This window comes from Pieris brassicae, chromosome 9, assembly GCF_905147105.1.
Source record: "Pieris brassicae chromosome 9, ilPieBrab1.1, whole genome shotgun sequence".
NCBI classification, from domain to species: Eukaryota; Metazoa; Arthropoda; class Insecta; order Lepidoptera; family Pieridae; genus Pieris; species Pieris brassicae.
In genome coordinates, this window is record NC_059673.1 from 13,807,827 (window position 1) to 13,823,860 (window position 16,034).

Below are 16,034 nucleotides of genomic sequence, written 5' to 3' on the forward strand. Positions count from 1 at the left end.
ATTCATATTGTCATACTCATATTGTATGCGACACGAACGCTGCAAATATTGAAAGAATATATATATATATATATATTATTATATCTTATTTTTAATATTTATAGGATTTCATCTTTATATAACGTTGAATATGCTCTCTGTATCGAGTGTTATTGGACTGTGAAATCAATATCGATTTCACAGAGTAACCCTGCTGATAACACCTAACAAAACTTGAAACTCTTAAGTAAATAAATAACGAAAACAAACAGTAGAACAGTTCTTTATGGAGTTATATTATAAAAAATAACAAACTTTATATAGTTAAAACTGTATTTCATTGAAACATGTTCTGTATTAATACGAGTTCCTTTATGTCATGCTGAACAGACAATAACATTATTGAAGTCTGCGACCGAATTTCTACGAACCTGGCATATGTGTGGTTTAGACTAAATGAATGACTAGATGTTTCAATGTGATTGACATTTTATTTGCCAAAGAATACCGACTTAATATAAAATATCTGGGAATTTCGATGAATGAGCACGCAAAAAAACGTTTTAGTTAATGCTCTCTTATAATAAGGTGCTTTGAAATTATATATGATTTATTTAACGCAAACATTATACACTATATTATTAATAAATATTGCTAAAAGATGCTATAAAATGCAGCTTATTGAAATGTTGGTTGGCTTTATCAATAAATAAATAACTGCGCTTATAAAAAAGAAAAACCTGCGTAAAATATTGCCTCATACTAAATCCTATAATATAGAATAGGAGGGAAATCGGGCCTACGAGACGCCCAAAAAGGTCAGTAATCGCAGTCCATGGACACCAAATTTTAACACACCCAGGATTGCTGGACTTTGAGGGAGGAGTACACTCTTACTTTGAACAGTTGTCGAATCTCTACAGGACGACTTCCACAGGGAGTCGATTCCACAGTTCAGACAGTGTCTTGTGAAGCTGACTGTAGTAGTGCAGTATATTGAAATACATTAATTATTTTTTATATATTTCAAAATATATAAAAGATTTATTTAATATTATTACTTTACTTCATATATCAAGATCACAAATGACATATATTGTGACAATTAATTTTTTGAAGCCAGATAGATAGTTAACGAAAACAAATTACTAAAGTCAAATTCTTTTAGTCTAAACTGGATATTTTGGCTTTGTTTTAAAGTAGATGTAATATCTAATGTATAAATAGATTTAGGTCGAATTTTCTACATCAATTTTGTAAATTTTGGATAAGCCTTGTAGAATCTTAGACTACTAAAACGAGTCTTAAGTTAAAATTTAGTATTGAGCACTGTAACGCGTTTTACAGACTTTAAGATTGATTCACATTTTGAATGTGGAACATATACTTGGTAGTTAATTGTTTTCTTTCTAATGAGTCACACATGAGTACTATACAATCTACAAAATCGTTTGTCGAATAAAACTCATGCTTGGTTCAACGTTTTTGTAGTAAACGCACAATTCCAAATTTAAACTGCCTATTTTAGAATTTAGATCGTTAATGTTGTTTAGGAAATAAATTGCTTTATTTTATAGGGATGCACATATTTTTTGTATTGATTTAAACATTGTATTAGACCTTAACCAAATGTAACTGAAATATTGTACCTAATAGACTATTTTATCATTCAGCTGTTAAAAGTAAAAGCTTAACTATGAAGTGACATTTCAATAAAATCATGCTTTGATAAGTTGTTGTTTTTATTTTGTTTATTATATACTCTACATTTGAAGAGTTTTTTAATAATATTCCAATGAATACAACCGACGTTATTAATTCTTCACTATCAGCCGCCTTTTTATTATTGCATAAGAATGTTCCTGAGTGCAATCATGAGTTTATATAGTTTATATTTAGCCGCAGTAGCTGCAATAACATTTAAACAACTAAAAACATTAAGGATCTTTGGGGTATATCTGTATTCATTTTAAAATTAGTAATGAATGCTATCAATTCAGAGTTAGCTATAATATTAAATGAATGTATAGATTATAGCTTTTGACTGTGTCCATTAAGAAATCCTAATCAAAAAATTCAACAATATGGCATTGGCGAAAAAACGCTAAAAATTATGGAATCGTACCAGAGCAATAGAATTCAAAAGGAATCATATAATGGGGATAGCCTTTTACTATGGGTATAAGGCTCCATACTCGGTCCCTTCTTATTCCTTGTCTATACAAATTTGCCATCCAAAAATCAATTTCTTTTAAAGGTGCTTCAGGAGATAGTACTGTTTGATGATGACACTTCGCTTGTGTGAAGTGAAGTGAAACGACGAAATCCATCACTTGTGAATGTGCCATCTTCAGTGTAGTTCACTGGTTTAATACAAATAATCTTAAGCAAAACGAAAAGAAGACAAAATGTATTAAATTTGTAACAAATGTAAAAAGCAATAATGCTCAAATAATAATTAAAGATGAGGAAATAGACTTTGTTGATAATGCTGTGTTCTTGGGAATAATTTTACTTTCGTCTTGCGAATAAGTTCTGCAGCGTTCACAGTGAAAAAGATACGCGATCTTACTTACGAGAATGCAGCAAAGCTCGTTTATTTCAGCTATTTTCATAGTATTATTTCATATGGAGGTATTTTGTGGGGTAATGCAGCTGACATTAAATCAATATTTGTAGTGCAAAAGTGAGATATAAGATCGATCTGCAGATAATCTGCAGATCGACCCACGGGAGTCATTCCGAGGGAAGTTTAAAGAATTATATATTTTGACTTTGGCAAGTCAATACAATTATGAGGATATTGTATGTGCGAAAAATATAAGATATCTTTAAAAATAATAGAAGACAAAATTAGTTAGAAATTATTTCCGAGGCAATTGTATTCGTTCTTTCAACAATATTCCTATTCCTAGTGAGATACAAATGTTGTCAATAAATAAATCCAAATCGTACGTTGAAGTAAAGCTACTTGCTAAGGCCCTTTATAATACAAATTAATATTTAAACGATGCTAGTCCTTGGAAATGATTTCCATCAGTATAAAGAGGTGACTGAATCGTCAACATCCACGACGGTTTTAATGCAAACTGTGATCCATGTCCATGTGGTATCAAATTATTTCAGTATAATTACTGTTATTATTATTTTCTTATGTAGCCAATGTATGTATGTGGTATCAAATTATCATATTTCAAGGATTTTCATGCTCACCTAAATGTCATAAAATACCGGCGTCGATACGTCGGGTTGTTCCTCTGCCTAAAATATCGCGAGGGGGTCGGTGGCTGGCCATGCATCATACTCGTGAACGGGTGCTACTTGTGGTGACTGGTCGGACTTGAATTCGTATTCGGTGATGTTAGTTGTTTCGACTATGTATTTGCGTGTTGTTCCCACGAGAATGTAAGTGCTATTTCACTTCGTCTACTGCTGTTTTTTTTTTATTTTTTACTATAAATTATTTTTACTTAAGATGTCACGTGGTACATGTTGTAATGGTTGCAGCTCTAAATACTGATATTCGATATTTGAAAATAAAAAAGTGGAAAAACACTAACCTAACAAATTTATGATTTCTACAAACCACTGAAAATTACAAAACATATATGCTATGTCTTTGATTATATATTATTAAGAGACTTGGTAGATTCATTAGTCTGGAGGTTCATATAAACAGCATAGTTAGCTTAGCTACGTATAATATTTCTTCAAAATAGTTGTTAGAGACATTTTTAATACTGTTAATATAGGTTGTAGTATAAGGACTGATAGGAAATTGACTAGTGAATACCGAAGTAGGTATTTTTATCTACATATAAATATTGCAAAATATGTTGCTAACCACAAGACTCGAAGACGGGTAGATTAAATCGAGTAAAATTTTAAAATTCCTTCATTGCAATCTGAATAAGGTTTTTATGGAGAGATTTTAATTTTATTTATTACGTAGGTTTCTATGGGGTAGCATAAAAAAACAGTTCCATATGTTTGTATGTAGCAAAAAAAAGGTAAGCTTACTAAAAAAATCACAGTCGAAACTAATTTTACGGGAGCAGATAGTTTTATATATAAATAAACAACAGTGCGAGGTTAATGCAACTTGTATGTTATAATTTTTTATAATTTTTAAGTTTTCTGTATGATAATTTTTAAATTTGAACCAATACGCCACTGAAGCAAAGTGAAAACTATGGTTTCAAAAATGTTACATAATTATACTTAAAATAATATTCCTTCCAGAAATAGAAAATATTTACCAAGTTTTCGTAAGCGGTGCTCCGAGATTTGCCCACAAAAGGGAAAAAACCAGACCCGGTCGGTGTGTGGCTTCTCCTGACGTCATTCTAAAAGTACATTCTATTTTTATAATTTCTATTTAAGTGTATTTTATATAATACATTTTAAATAAAGCTATTTTTATTCCGAATGTATTTTTTAATTTGCCTTAATCGAGGTTTGTTGACACTAGTAAAAATGGCATTTATTTAAAGGTAATAGGAAATTACAATTGTATTTGTATGTAACTTCATTAAAATGCAAGACCATAAATGTGAAAGTTAACTAAGGTAAGGAATATGAACAATTTATACTTGTAAAGGAGGTGCTCTGTTTTATTATTATTATGTACATATTCCTACATAAACACCTGATATGTAGATAAGATGCTTATCTAATAATATTCAAGATTTTATTGAGAATCAATTGATTTAAAAAATACAGTACTTTTTCATTAAATAGGGGGCAAACGATCCTGCACGACGCCCAAAAAGTGCAGTCTTCTCAACATCCAGTATTGGAAGCTAGCCTGTGATATACTCTTTCTTTAAGAAATATGAGGACGAACTCCCTTCGGGAGTCACTTTCACAGCTCGCTAGTTCGTAAAAGAAGTGTTTTGTGAAGCGGACCGTGGAAGACGGAAAACTATCAAGCTGATGAATACTATGTTTAATATATACAATATTGCTCAGCCTACATAGAAATATTAATAATTACTTTTATATATTGATAAATAGAAAATTAAAATATATTTAAAAATCTCGGTTCCTGTGGCAGTGTACTTTTAATGCAGCATTTCTTCGCTGAGTGAAAGTGACAGCTAGGATCACCAGTATCACTATCAGGCGCCAACTTAAATCTTTAATTAGTGTCTGTGAACTTGAGCCCCACGGCCCAAGAGTTTCTACTTCAAAGGGAACAAAATATGATAATATTACTTATAATCAAGATATATATAAATATCCTGTATATCAAAATTTATGAACAAAAAATATATTTAATCACTAAGATTGTGGTAAATTTTTTCATGTGTCAACGTTCATGCAAGAATCGGGTGGCGTGAAATTCATTACAGAATTGCCCAGGAATTGTCGAGGGAATATTCCGCACCACAGAATTGAGTAATAAATGGATTTACGTTAAAATAAAAAAAAACTGTGCTGCAACCTTTTAGGTCGGGGCCTCACATTTCTATTGTTTTTTTTTCTAATAGGTAAACATTCTGTGCCTGTCACACACCGTCGATCTTTTGAGTATATGGCAAGGTGGTTTCCACCAAACCAATATTTTCTTTACGGGCAAATGTTAAATGCGGGCAGAGACAAAACGTCCATTGGTACACTGCTGTCTCTAGTCGGCCAAAGGGAATTTGAAAAAGTCGAATCAAGAAAAATCTAAAAAAACATAACTATCACATATATTTTATTAAAATTAGTTAAATGCTTTCGTCCAGTCTTAAACACGCAACAAGATCCAGCTATCTGACAGACCAATTACGATCATACGAAACGCGGCATTGTTTCGTCTGTTGTTTAGTTAATTGTGAACAAATACAGATCTTATCATACGAAATCAAAAAGTACAACAAAATGACGTTGGTTTGTTTAGTTGGCTTGTAGTTAGTAGTAGTAGATTTCACTTCCCGACCCCACTTGCTTAGCTCCTTCTCTATCTTCACTTTAAATCTGTAACTGTACGAACATCGTACCCCTAACTTTCGTACGTGAGACTGATCAAAAATTAACGTGATTCATGTGCACTTGTTATTTGTCATGTGTCCTTGTTTAGTTTATTTTTTTGTTCCTGTTTCAATTTTGTCTAAATAACTATATGTATTATGAATTTGCACTACTTGCTTACCTTATCTAATTTAATATTTTTTTAACAGTGGTTGCCTCGAATATGTCGCTGGAAAGCGATATATATTATTTTTACTGCAACGAAGTGTTATTAAATAATTCCAATAATATCTCTAGTGCAACCACGCACAAGAAACCGTTTTTTTTTTGTTTCAACTTATCACTCCCTAAAATAGCAACAAGACATATTTAATGTTTGTAAGCTAGTTTAAAATAGACCCTTAGACGTATACCAAACACGTTGTCAATAGACAAGACAAAAAAGACTATCATAGACTCAAGTAGTTTCAAGTGTAGCAGATAATACCGACCGCCATTCCATTAATATGTAACGAATACCAATCTCAGTGCAGTGCCCTTTATTGCCCTGATCAAATCAATACTCCTTACGCTATAACGTGTTCATTAGCTAACCGTTATTGGCAATTATTGGTAAGAGAATTAACATATTTACATATAATTACACGTAAACTGCACTATAATTGCAGATCACTAGATCTTAACATCAATACAAACAAACCTTGTTGACAATTAATCCAAAGCGTATATTATAATTTTAAAACTTTGTATAGCGAGTTATTGTAAACAGTTTTAGTTAAAAAGACGGTATTTAATACCTCAAACGAAAAGCATTTACTTTATTTTAATATCTAATCTTTTTAACTAGGATCTTTTCAAACGCGAACGATTTATATCGTTCCATGCATGACGGGCGTGGTTGGTAATTGACGGAACGGTTTATCGCGAATAATCTCAATATTTTCCTTACAATTTGTTCTTCCATCCGAATCTATAAAAAAATGGCTGGTGAAATGTATTTGTCCCACAAACGAGAGGGCAGCAGCCTGTTAATTATTCTTATCAAATAACTATTAAATTAAATTGCTTGCAATATGATACATAAATAACAAATAAAAATAACCTACTTAATTTGTTTTATTTATTTTTATCACTGACGTAGTTATTGTTACGTTAATTACAATCATGTTTTATGGTAGCGATAAATTTTTATCACCCATATAATACGTTATTTCCTTTTTTTTAATTATACATTATTTTTCGTTAACAAACTATAAATTTATAAAAATAAAAAAAAAACCTGTAAAACACGTGTGTGTACTTATGTACACGCGTTAGAAGTTGTACTTCTTTGCCGAAACAATATAAAAATCTTTTTCATAATTTTATCTCTGCCTTATTGTTGTAGAAAAAACGACACTTACAATAGAAAAAAAGGAATTTAATACATTAAAAGTTTTATTATAACGCATTATCCAGTTAAATAAACTTTATTTAAATGTCGAAAAAGAATATTTCTACATAATTAAATATAATAACTTCAGGGTGTCGGTTTTTTGTGACGCTGTGCGCGTAATTGTAAAAATTAAACTCTCATATTTTTTCCGTAACGCACCAAAAGAAGTATAACTTTAAAAATTAATCAGTAACGCTACAACCTTTATAGGGTCCTATTTCTGCATCTGTTTCATGATCATTTGTTAATACCAAATTTTGGGTTGTGACAAGCCGGTTTCATCACGATGTTTTCCTTCACCGTTCGAGCGAATGCTAAATGCGCACATATAAATAAAGTCCATTGGAGCATAGCCGAGGATCGAACCTAAGACCTCAAGGATGAGGTGTGAAGCCACTCGGCCAACACTGTCCGCCTGATAAAATTGTAATTCATAAGTTTTATGGTTTAAACGTTAAGAAATGAACTTGAACTTAGATGTGCGAAAAATGAGTAAAGAATAATGATTATATTTCGTCTTTGTAATTCATTCCACTTTCTAAATTATAAGTATGCTTTAGTGTTAGTATTAACCAGCACATGGTCGAAATAAGTGTCTGTGAAAAGATTTTCGTGTCTAAAGACGTATTACACACTTAAAAAGAAAATTCCAATGTTGCGGGGGTCAGAAATCACGCTCTTACTGTTGATCTATATTTAAGTGTCTTTTAAACGATAATAAGAAATAAGTTATTGTTATTAATACGTTTATATTAAATTGCGTTATTGCAAATATAATTGCGATACAGTGGAAATATTTGTTGTGTTTATATGGAAATGGAATTCTATAGTATTTTAAATAGCAATACAAATAAATAACAAATATTATACAATACTATAAATAATTCAAATAATTAAAAATGTCACCAAAATGGCTGATTAAACGTACAAGTTTATTGAACTTATCTCATTTACGGCATAACCTAATACTGGTTAGGGATGTAAACGCTATTTCAAAATTATATGAAAACTAGGTGGCCGCGTGGTTCCCGGTCCTCAAGTTAGTGGAGTGGGCTTATTAAGTTAAGTGCAATTTCGGAAAATAGATCTTATCACCTACGATGGAACCAATTTCGTAATTTCTATACCATTGAAAGATAGAATAAAATTTTCATACAACTTTCCATTCTCTCAAAGTGTGCTGTGTAAAATGTTGTTATTTCAAACTGTCAATTGTAAATAAGGCACTACATAAGGCGTATAAGGTCCACATTTGTAAATGTATAAAACTATACGTCCTATCAAACAAACAAAACAAACCATTATACGTGTTTACCCCATATTTATACAATAATGTTATAAAGAAATCATTTACTCACATATCGTTCTTCGTTCAAGTCGTTTGGCTTTAAATTAATTTTCACGAAAATGAGTTTATATGTTTATGGTGATCAAAATTTTGAAATTCCTGATCAACTTCATTTTGGAAAATACCTAATAAAACAGTTATTTAAGGGAGGTGACACGATTGCTGTGGTAAGTTATACAAAAATATTTACATGAATTTGCTTTGGTCATATAGGTAGGTAATAATATTTATTGTGTCAGCATCATTAATATAAGGATATATTATATATATACTGGCAAGGATTATTGCCGCCCATAATCCTATATGTGCTTTCGCCCTATTGACGTGGCTTAGGACAAATAAATACATAGTTAGGTACTTTTTTAGCAACTTAAAAAATGTTAATAAAACCTATTCAAGAGGTTAAATCGTGAGGTGGGCTCGTTCGAATCACGGCTGTGCATCTTTGATATTATTTGATATCTGTCTAAAATTTAATAACCGTGCCAGTGTCTCCATGATTAGTACAAAATAATGACAACTATAATATAGGAACATGCGGATACTGAAGACAAATTAACATACAAAGAGCTGTTGCAACATGCAGTCAATATGGCCAGTGAACTGATGAAGCTGGGAATTAAAAGAGGAGATATTGTTGCAGTGGGTTCGGAAAAACGGAACGCACTAATAATCTCTATATTTGCTGTCATTTTTACGGGAGCTACATATACTGCGTATGATTTGCATAGTGGAAAATGTACGTTTAATTTTTATTACATTACAATGTTTTGTGGACGTCAGTAATTCTACCCATTACATACATAGTTCGTTCATCAAAATTGGTACATCTTAAGTGACCTTGTGAAATTAGTTATAATGTTTAACCAATGATATCATTAATAAATAGGAAAAAATATTTTATATGTATGTTTGCGACAGAGTGTTGCGGGGAGTTTACAGAGTTAGTAAAACATTATCTAAAACTATATACATTAATGTTTTACATGATTCCAGTCCGAGACCCCAGGGGGGCCTTTTGATCCGCCTTTGAGTATTTATAAGCATGTGAAATCTCAGCGTTTTTTATGGCAGTTTTTGCCGCGCACCATTACTATGTGGAACCAGCTGCCCACTGAAGTATTTTCGAACCAATTTCACTTAGTCTCCTTTACGAATAGTTTCACTCAATATTAGATAAGCCCGTTTCCTATATAAAAAATATCAAGACTACTAAGATATACTTTAATATGTACTTGATTATCCTTTATCATATACGTACATTTACTCTAAACTGAAAAGCAAGATGGGCAAACCAAGTCTAGTGTTCCAATACAAATTATTTAACAGTTCAGAAAACAAATAATATCATCCAAATTTTGCGATGAAACTAAGTGGAAGCCTAGTAATACTGGCGGTCGAACAGGTCGTGTTGCTCGACTAGTATTCATATATAATGTTTCATTATTTGTTTATTATTAATTCCAGTTTCTCTTCAACACAAAATAACGGTGGCTCGCCCTAACTATTTCATATTTTCTAAGTTGTTTTGGGGATTGTACAATGAATTATTATCGCCTGAGTTGATGACGTTAATCACTTTCGACGATGAACCAACATCAGCGCATTCAATAAAGTCCTATATAAATAATGACGTTGATATAAATAGCTTTGAGCCGGGGGATGTGTACGGGCAAATGGATATTGCGTTAATTCTTTATTCGTCGGGAACCACTGGACTGCCAAAAGGTGTTCGGTTAACTCATATGAACTGTATATTAAACAGTTTACCATACAAGTAAGTTTCTCAAATATTTTGTAATATGAATGAAAGTTTCAAATGACAAATCCAATAGGTGTTAATACGTAGTATGTAACGGAAGAACTTTTTTGTGAGGAATCAAATAAAACTCATATATAAGAGTTTTTTTTTAAATAATGACACTATTTATGAGAAAGCTCTGAGTAAAAATCTAATATGCCATTTTAGAACTAATTTAATATAACTTACTATCAAGACGAAGTAAAAATCTCTTTGTTCCAGACTGGACCGTGACATAACAAAGAAAATTTTCACGTGCGGAGAGTGCTATCATAACTATGATATATTTTCATTGTACAAATTTATAAGTGCTGGAAGTACAATAATTTACCTTTCTGACATTACTTCACAGAGAATAGTGGAATGCATTGATAAATATAAAGTAGGTTTTAATTAAACTAGTGTATTACTAGTTTATTTTATCTACGCTGTGATAAAATGAAATATAGGTGGCTTTGTTTCAGTGGAGTTTATAATGTAATTGATATTAAATCGCTTAATTTCTTTATTTTAAAACTAATGAGATATTACTGGCTCCTTAAACTGTGAGAAACGGTAGGTTAGATTTAAATCATCTGCGAAATTGAAAAGAAATGTATACTATATAATACGTGGATAACACTGAAAATGTTTAAAACTAGCCAGTTAGAAACATTTCTAATGAAAACTTTTTTGAATTTCAATTTCAGAACTCTTTGGTAACCTAATGCATATTGCATTCATTTGTTTTTGTGAATTGGCGGCAAATCTAAAACTCCTTGTTATACGTGAAACTTAACCTAACGCGAGAAAATTTTCAGTCAATGAATTATTAGGACTTTCGTTGTGGGCTTACTCAACAACAAAGCTATGATAGGCTGCGATAGCATTTCTTAATGAAACCCAATCTCGTGCCAATTAGTTTAACGAGTTTAAGCGTGGACGTAGCAATCTCAATGTTGATCCGCGTGAGGGACGTCTTTTAACAGCGACTGCTGAAGAGTGCTGTGCGACGCATGATAATGGAAAATAAGACCTATCAACCGATACGAGCAAGCCTAGGCATTGGTATAAGTCATGTTCAAAAATTATTACACGAACATTTAGGCGTCAGGAAGCTTTATACCAGATGGATTCCCCATACTTTAACCGACAACCAGAAACACCTTCGCATGGCCTGGTGAATATTTGACTATGACAGGTGTCCAGATAATGAGTTATCCGCCATACAGTCTTGACCTGGCGCCCTGCGACTTTTATTTATACCCAAGAACTAAAGATAGAATTCGAAGTATTCACTTTACGAGTCCTGAAGATGCGGTGAAAGCGATCGAAAATGCCATAGAAGAGACCCCTAAGAAAGAATGGGCCCACTGCTTTTCTCAGTGGGTCCATCGAATGCGACGATGTATAGAGAGGAACGGAGATTACTACGAAAAACAATATAAGTATTGGCAACTAATCTAAATTAAGCCGGTTTTCATTTTTTAAACATGTTCAGTGTTCCCTAGGTAACAATTATTTATACAATAGTATGGGTGCACTGAAAATAGAGTTGGGCCCATTTTTTCTTTATTTCTTAATTTATCGAACTTTATCCGCGTTTAATTTATTTCTACGTTTTCTTGTACAATATTTTATTAAAGTATATTTTTATAAATACAGAACAACCTAATTAATAATCCCGTAAACGAGGTAGCCTGGTTTTCTAAGAATAAGAAAGAGATTTTTTATTTAAATTGGAACTCACACATACACTTATTAGATTTCTTATGTTTTTTTGTTGTTGATAATTTTACTTTAATATGTAAATAGCAGATAAACATGCGATTAGTTAAATCCCGGATTCCTCTTGCGCTCAAGTATTAGTTAAGTATAAAGAAAAATATATTTTTGTATTGAAGCTGTTAGTGCAATGCGATACCGGGTTAACACTGTTCCTCCCCAGAGGATAAGATTAATTTAATTCTTTGATTACTTTCTCAGATTAGTATGGCGATGTTAGTACCATACCTAATAGTTGGTCTATGTAAAGTGAATAACAACTACAACTTGGAATCCCTAAGAATAATATATAATCGATCAGCACCTCTTCATAACAAAACAATCGAACAAGCGAAACAAAGGTACAAGTTGTTTCCATTTTAACCAAATCGAAATAATCGAAAGCAATCATTATGTACGTGGGAGTTGAGTCACATTTTGGAAATGTGGTTTGATTCTTGAATTTACTCCCGCGAGGGTTATTTTATTATATAACAAAACTATTGCTAGGTGACTAACGGCCGAACCGATTTGTGGATAGCGGACAAAAGATTCCTTAGCAGGCTTCCCTCTTTGTTTTATTGACTGGATAATTATGGTTTTGCCATCGTTGTAAGCCGTATTATTTCTCAGTCTGTCACATTCCTAATCAAAAACTATTTCACGGAGTGAAAGCAAACAAAAATGGGTAAAATGAATAGTCAAACTATTTAAAAGCAAATCCATTTAATGAAAAGTTCAGTGTAAACTCCATGTATCCTCCCTCGATTTAACGACGACCTCCCTAAAGCGTCGAATTCAAGTGGCTTTCGTCGGTTTACCTTGTCTTCTATACATAATAGAATCTACATAGCACTACACCCACTCTCAATGACGACAACAATCGAGTAAAAAAGTACTTTTAAAGTTACTAAACTTCTTTTGTTACTTTATTATTTTAGCCCGCAATAACATCGATTGTCGGCATCATGGATACGAACTTTCTAAGAATTTGGTATTTTTTACAAATTGCAATTGCTTGCACGTGTAGACTGTTGTTGACCATGACTATAAGTAGAAATACTTATAGTCAAGGACTTATAGACGTATAGATTTTCTACTCTCCATTTAACGGCAACTCTCTATAAGGCCACTGTATCTTAATTGAAAGTATTTAATACAGATCGTCAAAACACTCGTTCAATTAAAAACTATTCTACAGATTTCAGAACGTACAAATTTTTCAAGGTTATGGTATGACTGAGTGTGGTGAACTCACATCTGAAACATGGGGACATATGGGATCAAAGCCAGGAAGTGTCGGAATGGCTTCTCCGGGTATTATTTTAAAGGTAAATAGCCTATAGTTTTATTATTTAAGCAGATTACTAACGGTGGATAGAATATTATTTATTTTCAAAGAAAACAGTCACTATTTCATAGTAATTATTTCAAATGAAACCTGTTGCAGCGAAAAAACATGTATTTAATTATCAGAGTGTTCAACTAGTCAAGGTTGGAGTAAGAGCATACCTTCCATCCTCTACACATTCCAACTCTTTTGTAAGTTTTCTTCAAGGCTGTTTGTATTTATTACCATGAATTTTAGATTTCAGACCCGAAAACAGATAAAACGCTAGGACCGAATCAAAGGGGTGAAATACGTGCTAAGGGTCCTGTTCTCATGAATGGTTATATTGGAATAGATCCTGCTACGTATTTAGATAAAGACGGATTCCTTAAAACTGGCGATTGGGGATATTATGATAACGATAATTATTTCTATATAATTGATAGAATCAAAGAAATATTATGTTTTCGGGGTGATCAGGTGGGTACTGTCACATATTAATACAGATCGAAAACAGGTACAGAAACTTGAGTCGATGTTCAGGTCACTGTTTTTTTATAGCAAAATAAAATTTTATACCAAATAATGATCAAGCCGTTCCCCGTGATATTTAACTCTTATCTTGTCGCCGACTTATTTTATTACTATGACTAATCGCTGTCTAAATAAATAAGTAACTGTTAAGTTTAATTGAAATATACATAAGTAGACGAAAAAGTATTATAATAACAAAAAAGCGCAAAGAACAGATAACGTAACTGCCTGTAAATCTGTGTTTTTGTCCACAAATTTATTAAATCCTGTATTTAAACCCTAAATTTATTTCAGATATTTAGGCATTAGCTTAGTTATATTATATGAAAGAAAAACATAAATAATCTACGCAGCAAAAGTATTAAAATAATGTTCTAGGTACCGCCATTGGAACTAGAGACTATTCTACAATTACATCCAGAGGTCCTGGAAGCCGGTGTAGTTGGAAAATATGACGAGATAAGCGGAGATATTCCGACAGCATTCGTTGTTCGTCAGCCGAACGCCAAAGTGACAGCTGAAGAATTAATTGACTACGTTAGTACTGAGGTGAGAATATATACTTTTACTTAAGGCCTCAATCAAATTAGTATAATCTTGAATCCAATTATATAACTGTTCAGTTTCGCGGTCATTTGGAAGGGAAGGCCTCTTTGGAAATTAGCCTCCAAAAAGCTAAAAAAAAAATAATACTAGCAGACTTGAGAGAGGTCTAATTGTAAATATAAGCCATTCGAAACAAAAAAATTAAGCATAATCGATCCAGCTGTTAGTTCAGTTACAAACACACACTCACAGAATTTTCATATATATAATAAACTATTTTTTTGGAACATTATTAGTTTACATATAGTTATAGATTACATACGCGATACTAGTAAAAATATACCTCTTCCAAAACGGAAATTCTTATTTAAAAATATGTGTTTTTTTATTAATTCCTATTCTGTAAACATTCACTGGTTCTGGTTTTCAGTAATGGTCTAATTACACCTGTATTTCCCTCTTGTGTAATCTATTGCTCGCTGGAGGTTAGAATTTATATATATTTAAGAAACTAAAGTTTAGATGCCCGTAGGTTAAGATAAAATGTAGGAATATAAGATATAATATAAGAAATCTAATTCTTATTACACACAACAATACTTTAATTTTTATAAGTTTCAGTTTTTCTACATATAAAATTTAATGTCATAAGGAACGTAAAGGAATTTAAATGCATATTGCAACATTTCAGGTTCCATCGTTCATGCGATTGGCGGGTGGTGTAATATTTATTTCAAAATTACCAAGAAATGCTCGAGGAAAAATCCTACGCAATGACCTAAGAAAACTATTGAATAATAATAATTAACTAACTAAAATGAGTTGATTAACCACAGCATGAATTTATAATGTTTATTTGTCGATTCCCAACAAATCATTAATTACGACATGTCATGTCATACAAAACTGGCATTTCAAGATGGCCGATCACCTATTTAGTATTTTAATAAAACTTTTGTTTATTTTTAGGCATGCATATTATATATATAAGTAATGTTACAAATGAAAATACATTTTTTTTAAAAATAGAGTAATGTTATTAAAATGTATACCTATTTACGTATACGTATTTATTAAAGTCTCAGCAAAAGATAAAACAATATTCTATTGGAAATGGCCACCTTTAGCTTTTTACATGTCTTTAATCTGTTTCGCCACGAATATATGGATTTACGCACTGTTTCCAAAGAAAATTCGCCACTGCTTACTCCAAAGACTATTTAAGAGACTCATGTAACCGTGTCGTTTAGAGCAGGCCATGTCCTCTAAAACTGACCATAATTTAAAGTCTAAAGGCTTGCAAAGCCCGGAAAGTCGGTTTCAAGAAAGGCTTGGGTAGGCAGGTGCAGAATCCTGGTGG

At 32.0% G+C, this 16,034-nt stretch overlaps 1 protein-coding gene across 3 annotated transcripts; it reads left to right on the forward strand.

The window, feature by feature from the left end:
- The first annotated feature begins 8,744 nt into the window (after positions 1 to 8,744).
- Positions 8,745 to 15,645, forward strand: LOC123714257 (4-coumarate--CoA ligase-like 9). Of its 3 annotated transcripts, XM_045668457.1 has the most exons (9): positions 8,745 to 8,887; positions 9,252 to 9,459; positions 10,188 to 10,497; positions 10,744 to 10,903; positions 12,487 to 12,626; positions 13,466 to 13,595; positions 13,853 to 14,074; positions 14,507 to 14,677; positions 15,366 to 15,645. In XM_045668457.1, the coding sequence occupies exons 1-9, from the start codon at positions 8,780 to 8,782 to the stop codon at positions 15,480 to 15,482; spliced, it is 1,566 nt and encodes a 521-aa protein (XP_045524413.1). In that variant the 5' UTR covers positions 8,745 to 8,779; the 3' UTR covers positions 15,483 to 15,645. The 3 variants fall into 3 exon arrangements, with proteins under 3 accessions (XP_045524413.1, XP_045524414.1, XP_045524415.1); XM_045668459.1 differs by lacking the exons at positions 8,745 to 8,887; positions 9,252 to 9,459; positions 10,188 to 10,497; positions 10,744 to 10,903 and adding an exon at positions 11,915 to 11,948; XM_045668458.1 differs by lacking the exons at positions 12,487 to 12,626; positions 13,466 to 13,595; positions 13,853 to 14,074; positions 14,507 to 14,677; positions 15,366 to 15,645 and adding an exon at positions 11,211 to 11,339.
- Positions 15,646 to 16,034: the final 389 nt, after the last annotated feature.

Coding starts and splice junctions, on each gene's coding strand:
- LOC123714257 (XM_045668457.1), top strand. CDS start 8,780: ATGAGTTTATATGTTTATGGTGATCAAAATTTTGAAATTCCTGATCAA. Junction 8,888..9,251: donor GAGGTGACACGATTGCTGTG/GTAAGTTATACA, acceptor ACTATAATATAG/GAACATGCGGATACTGAAGA. Junction 14,678..15,365: donor TTGACTACGTTAGTACTGAG/GTGAGAATATAT, acceptor GCAACATTTCAG/GTTCCATCGTTCATGCGATT.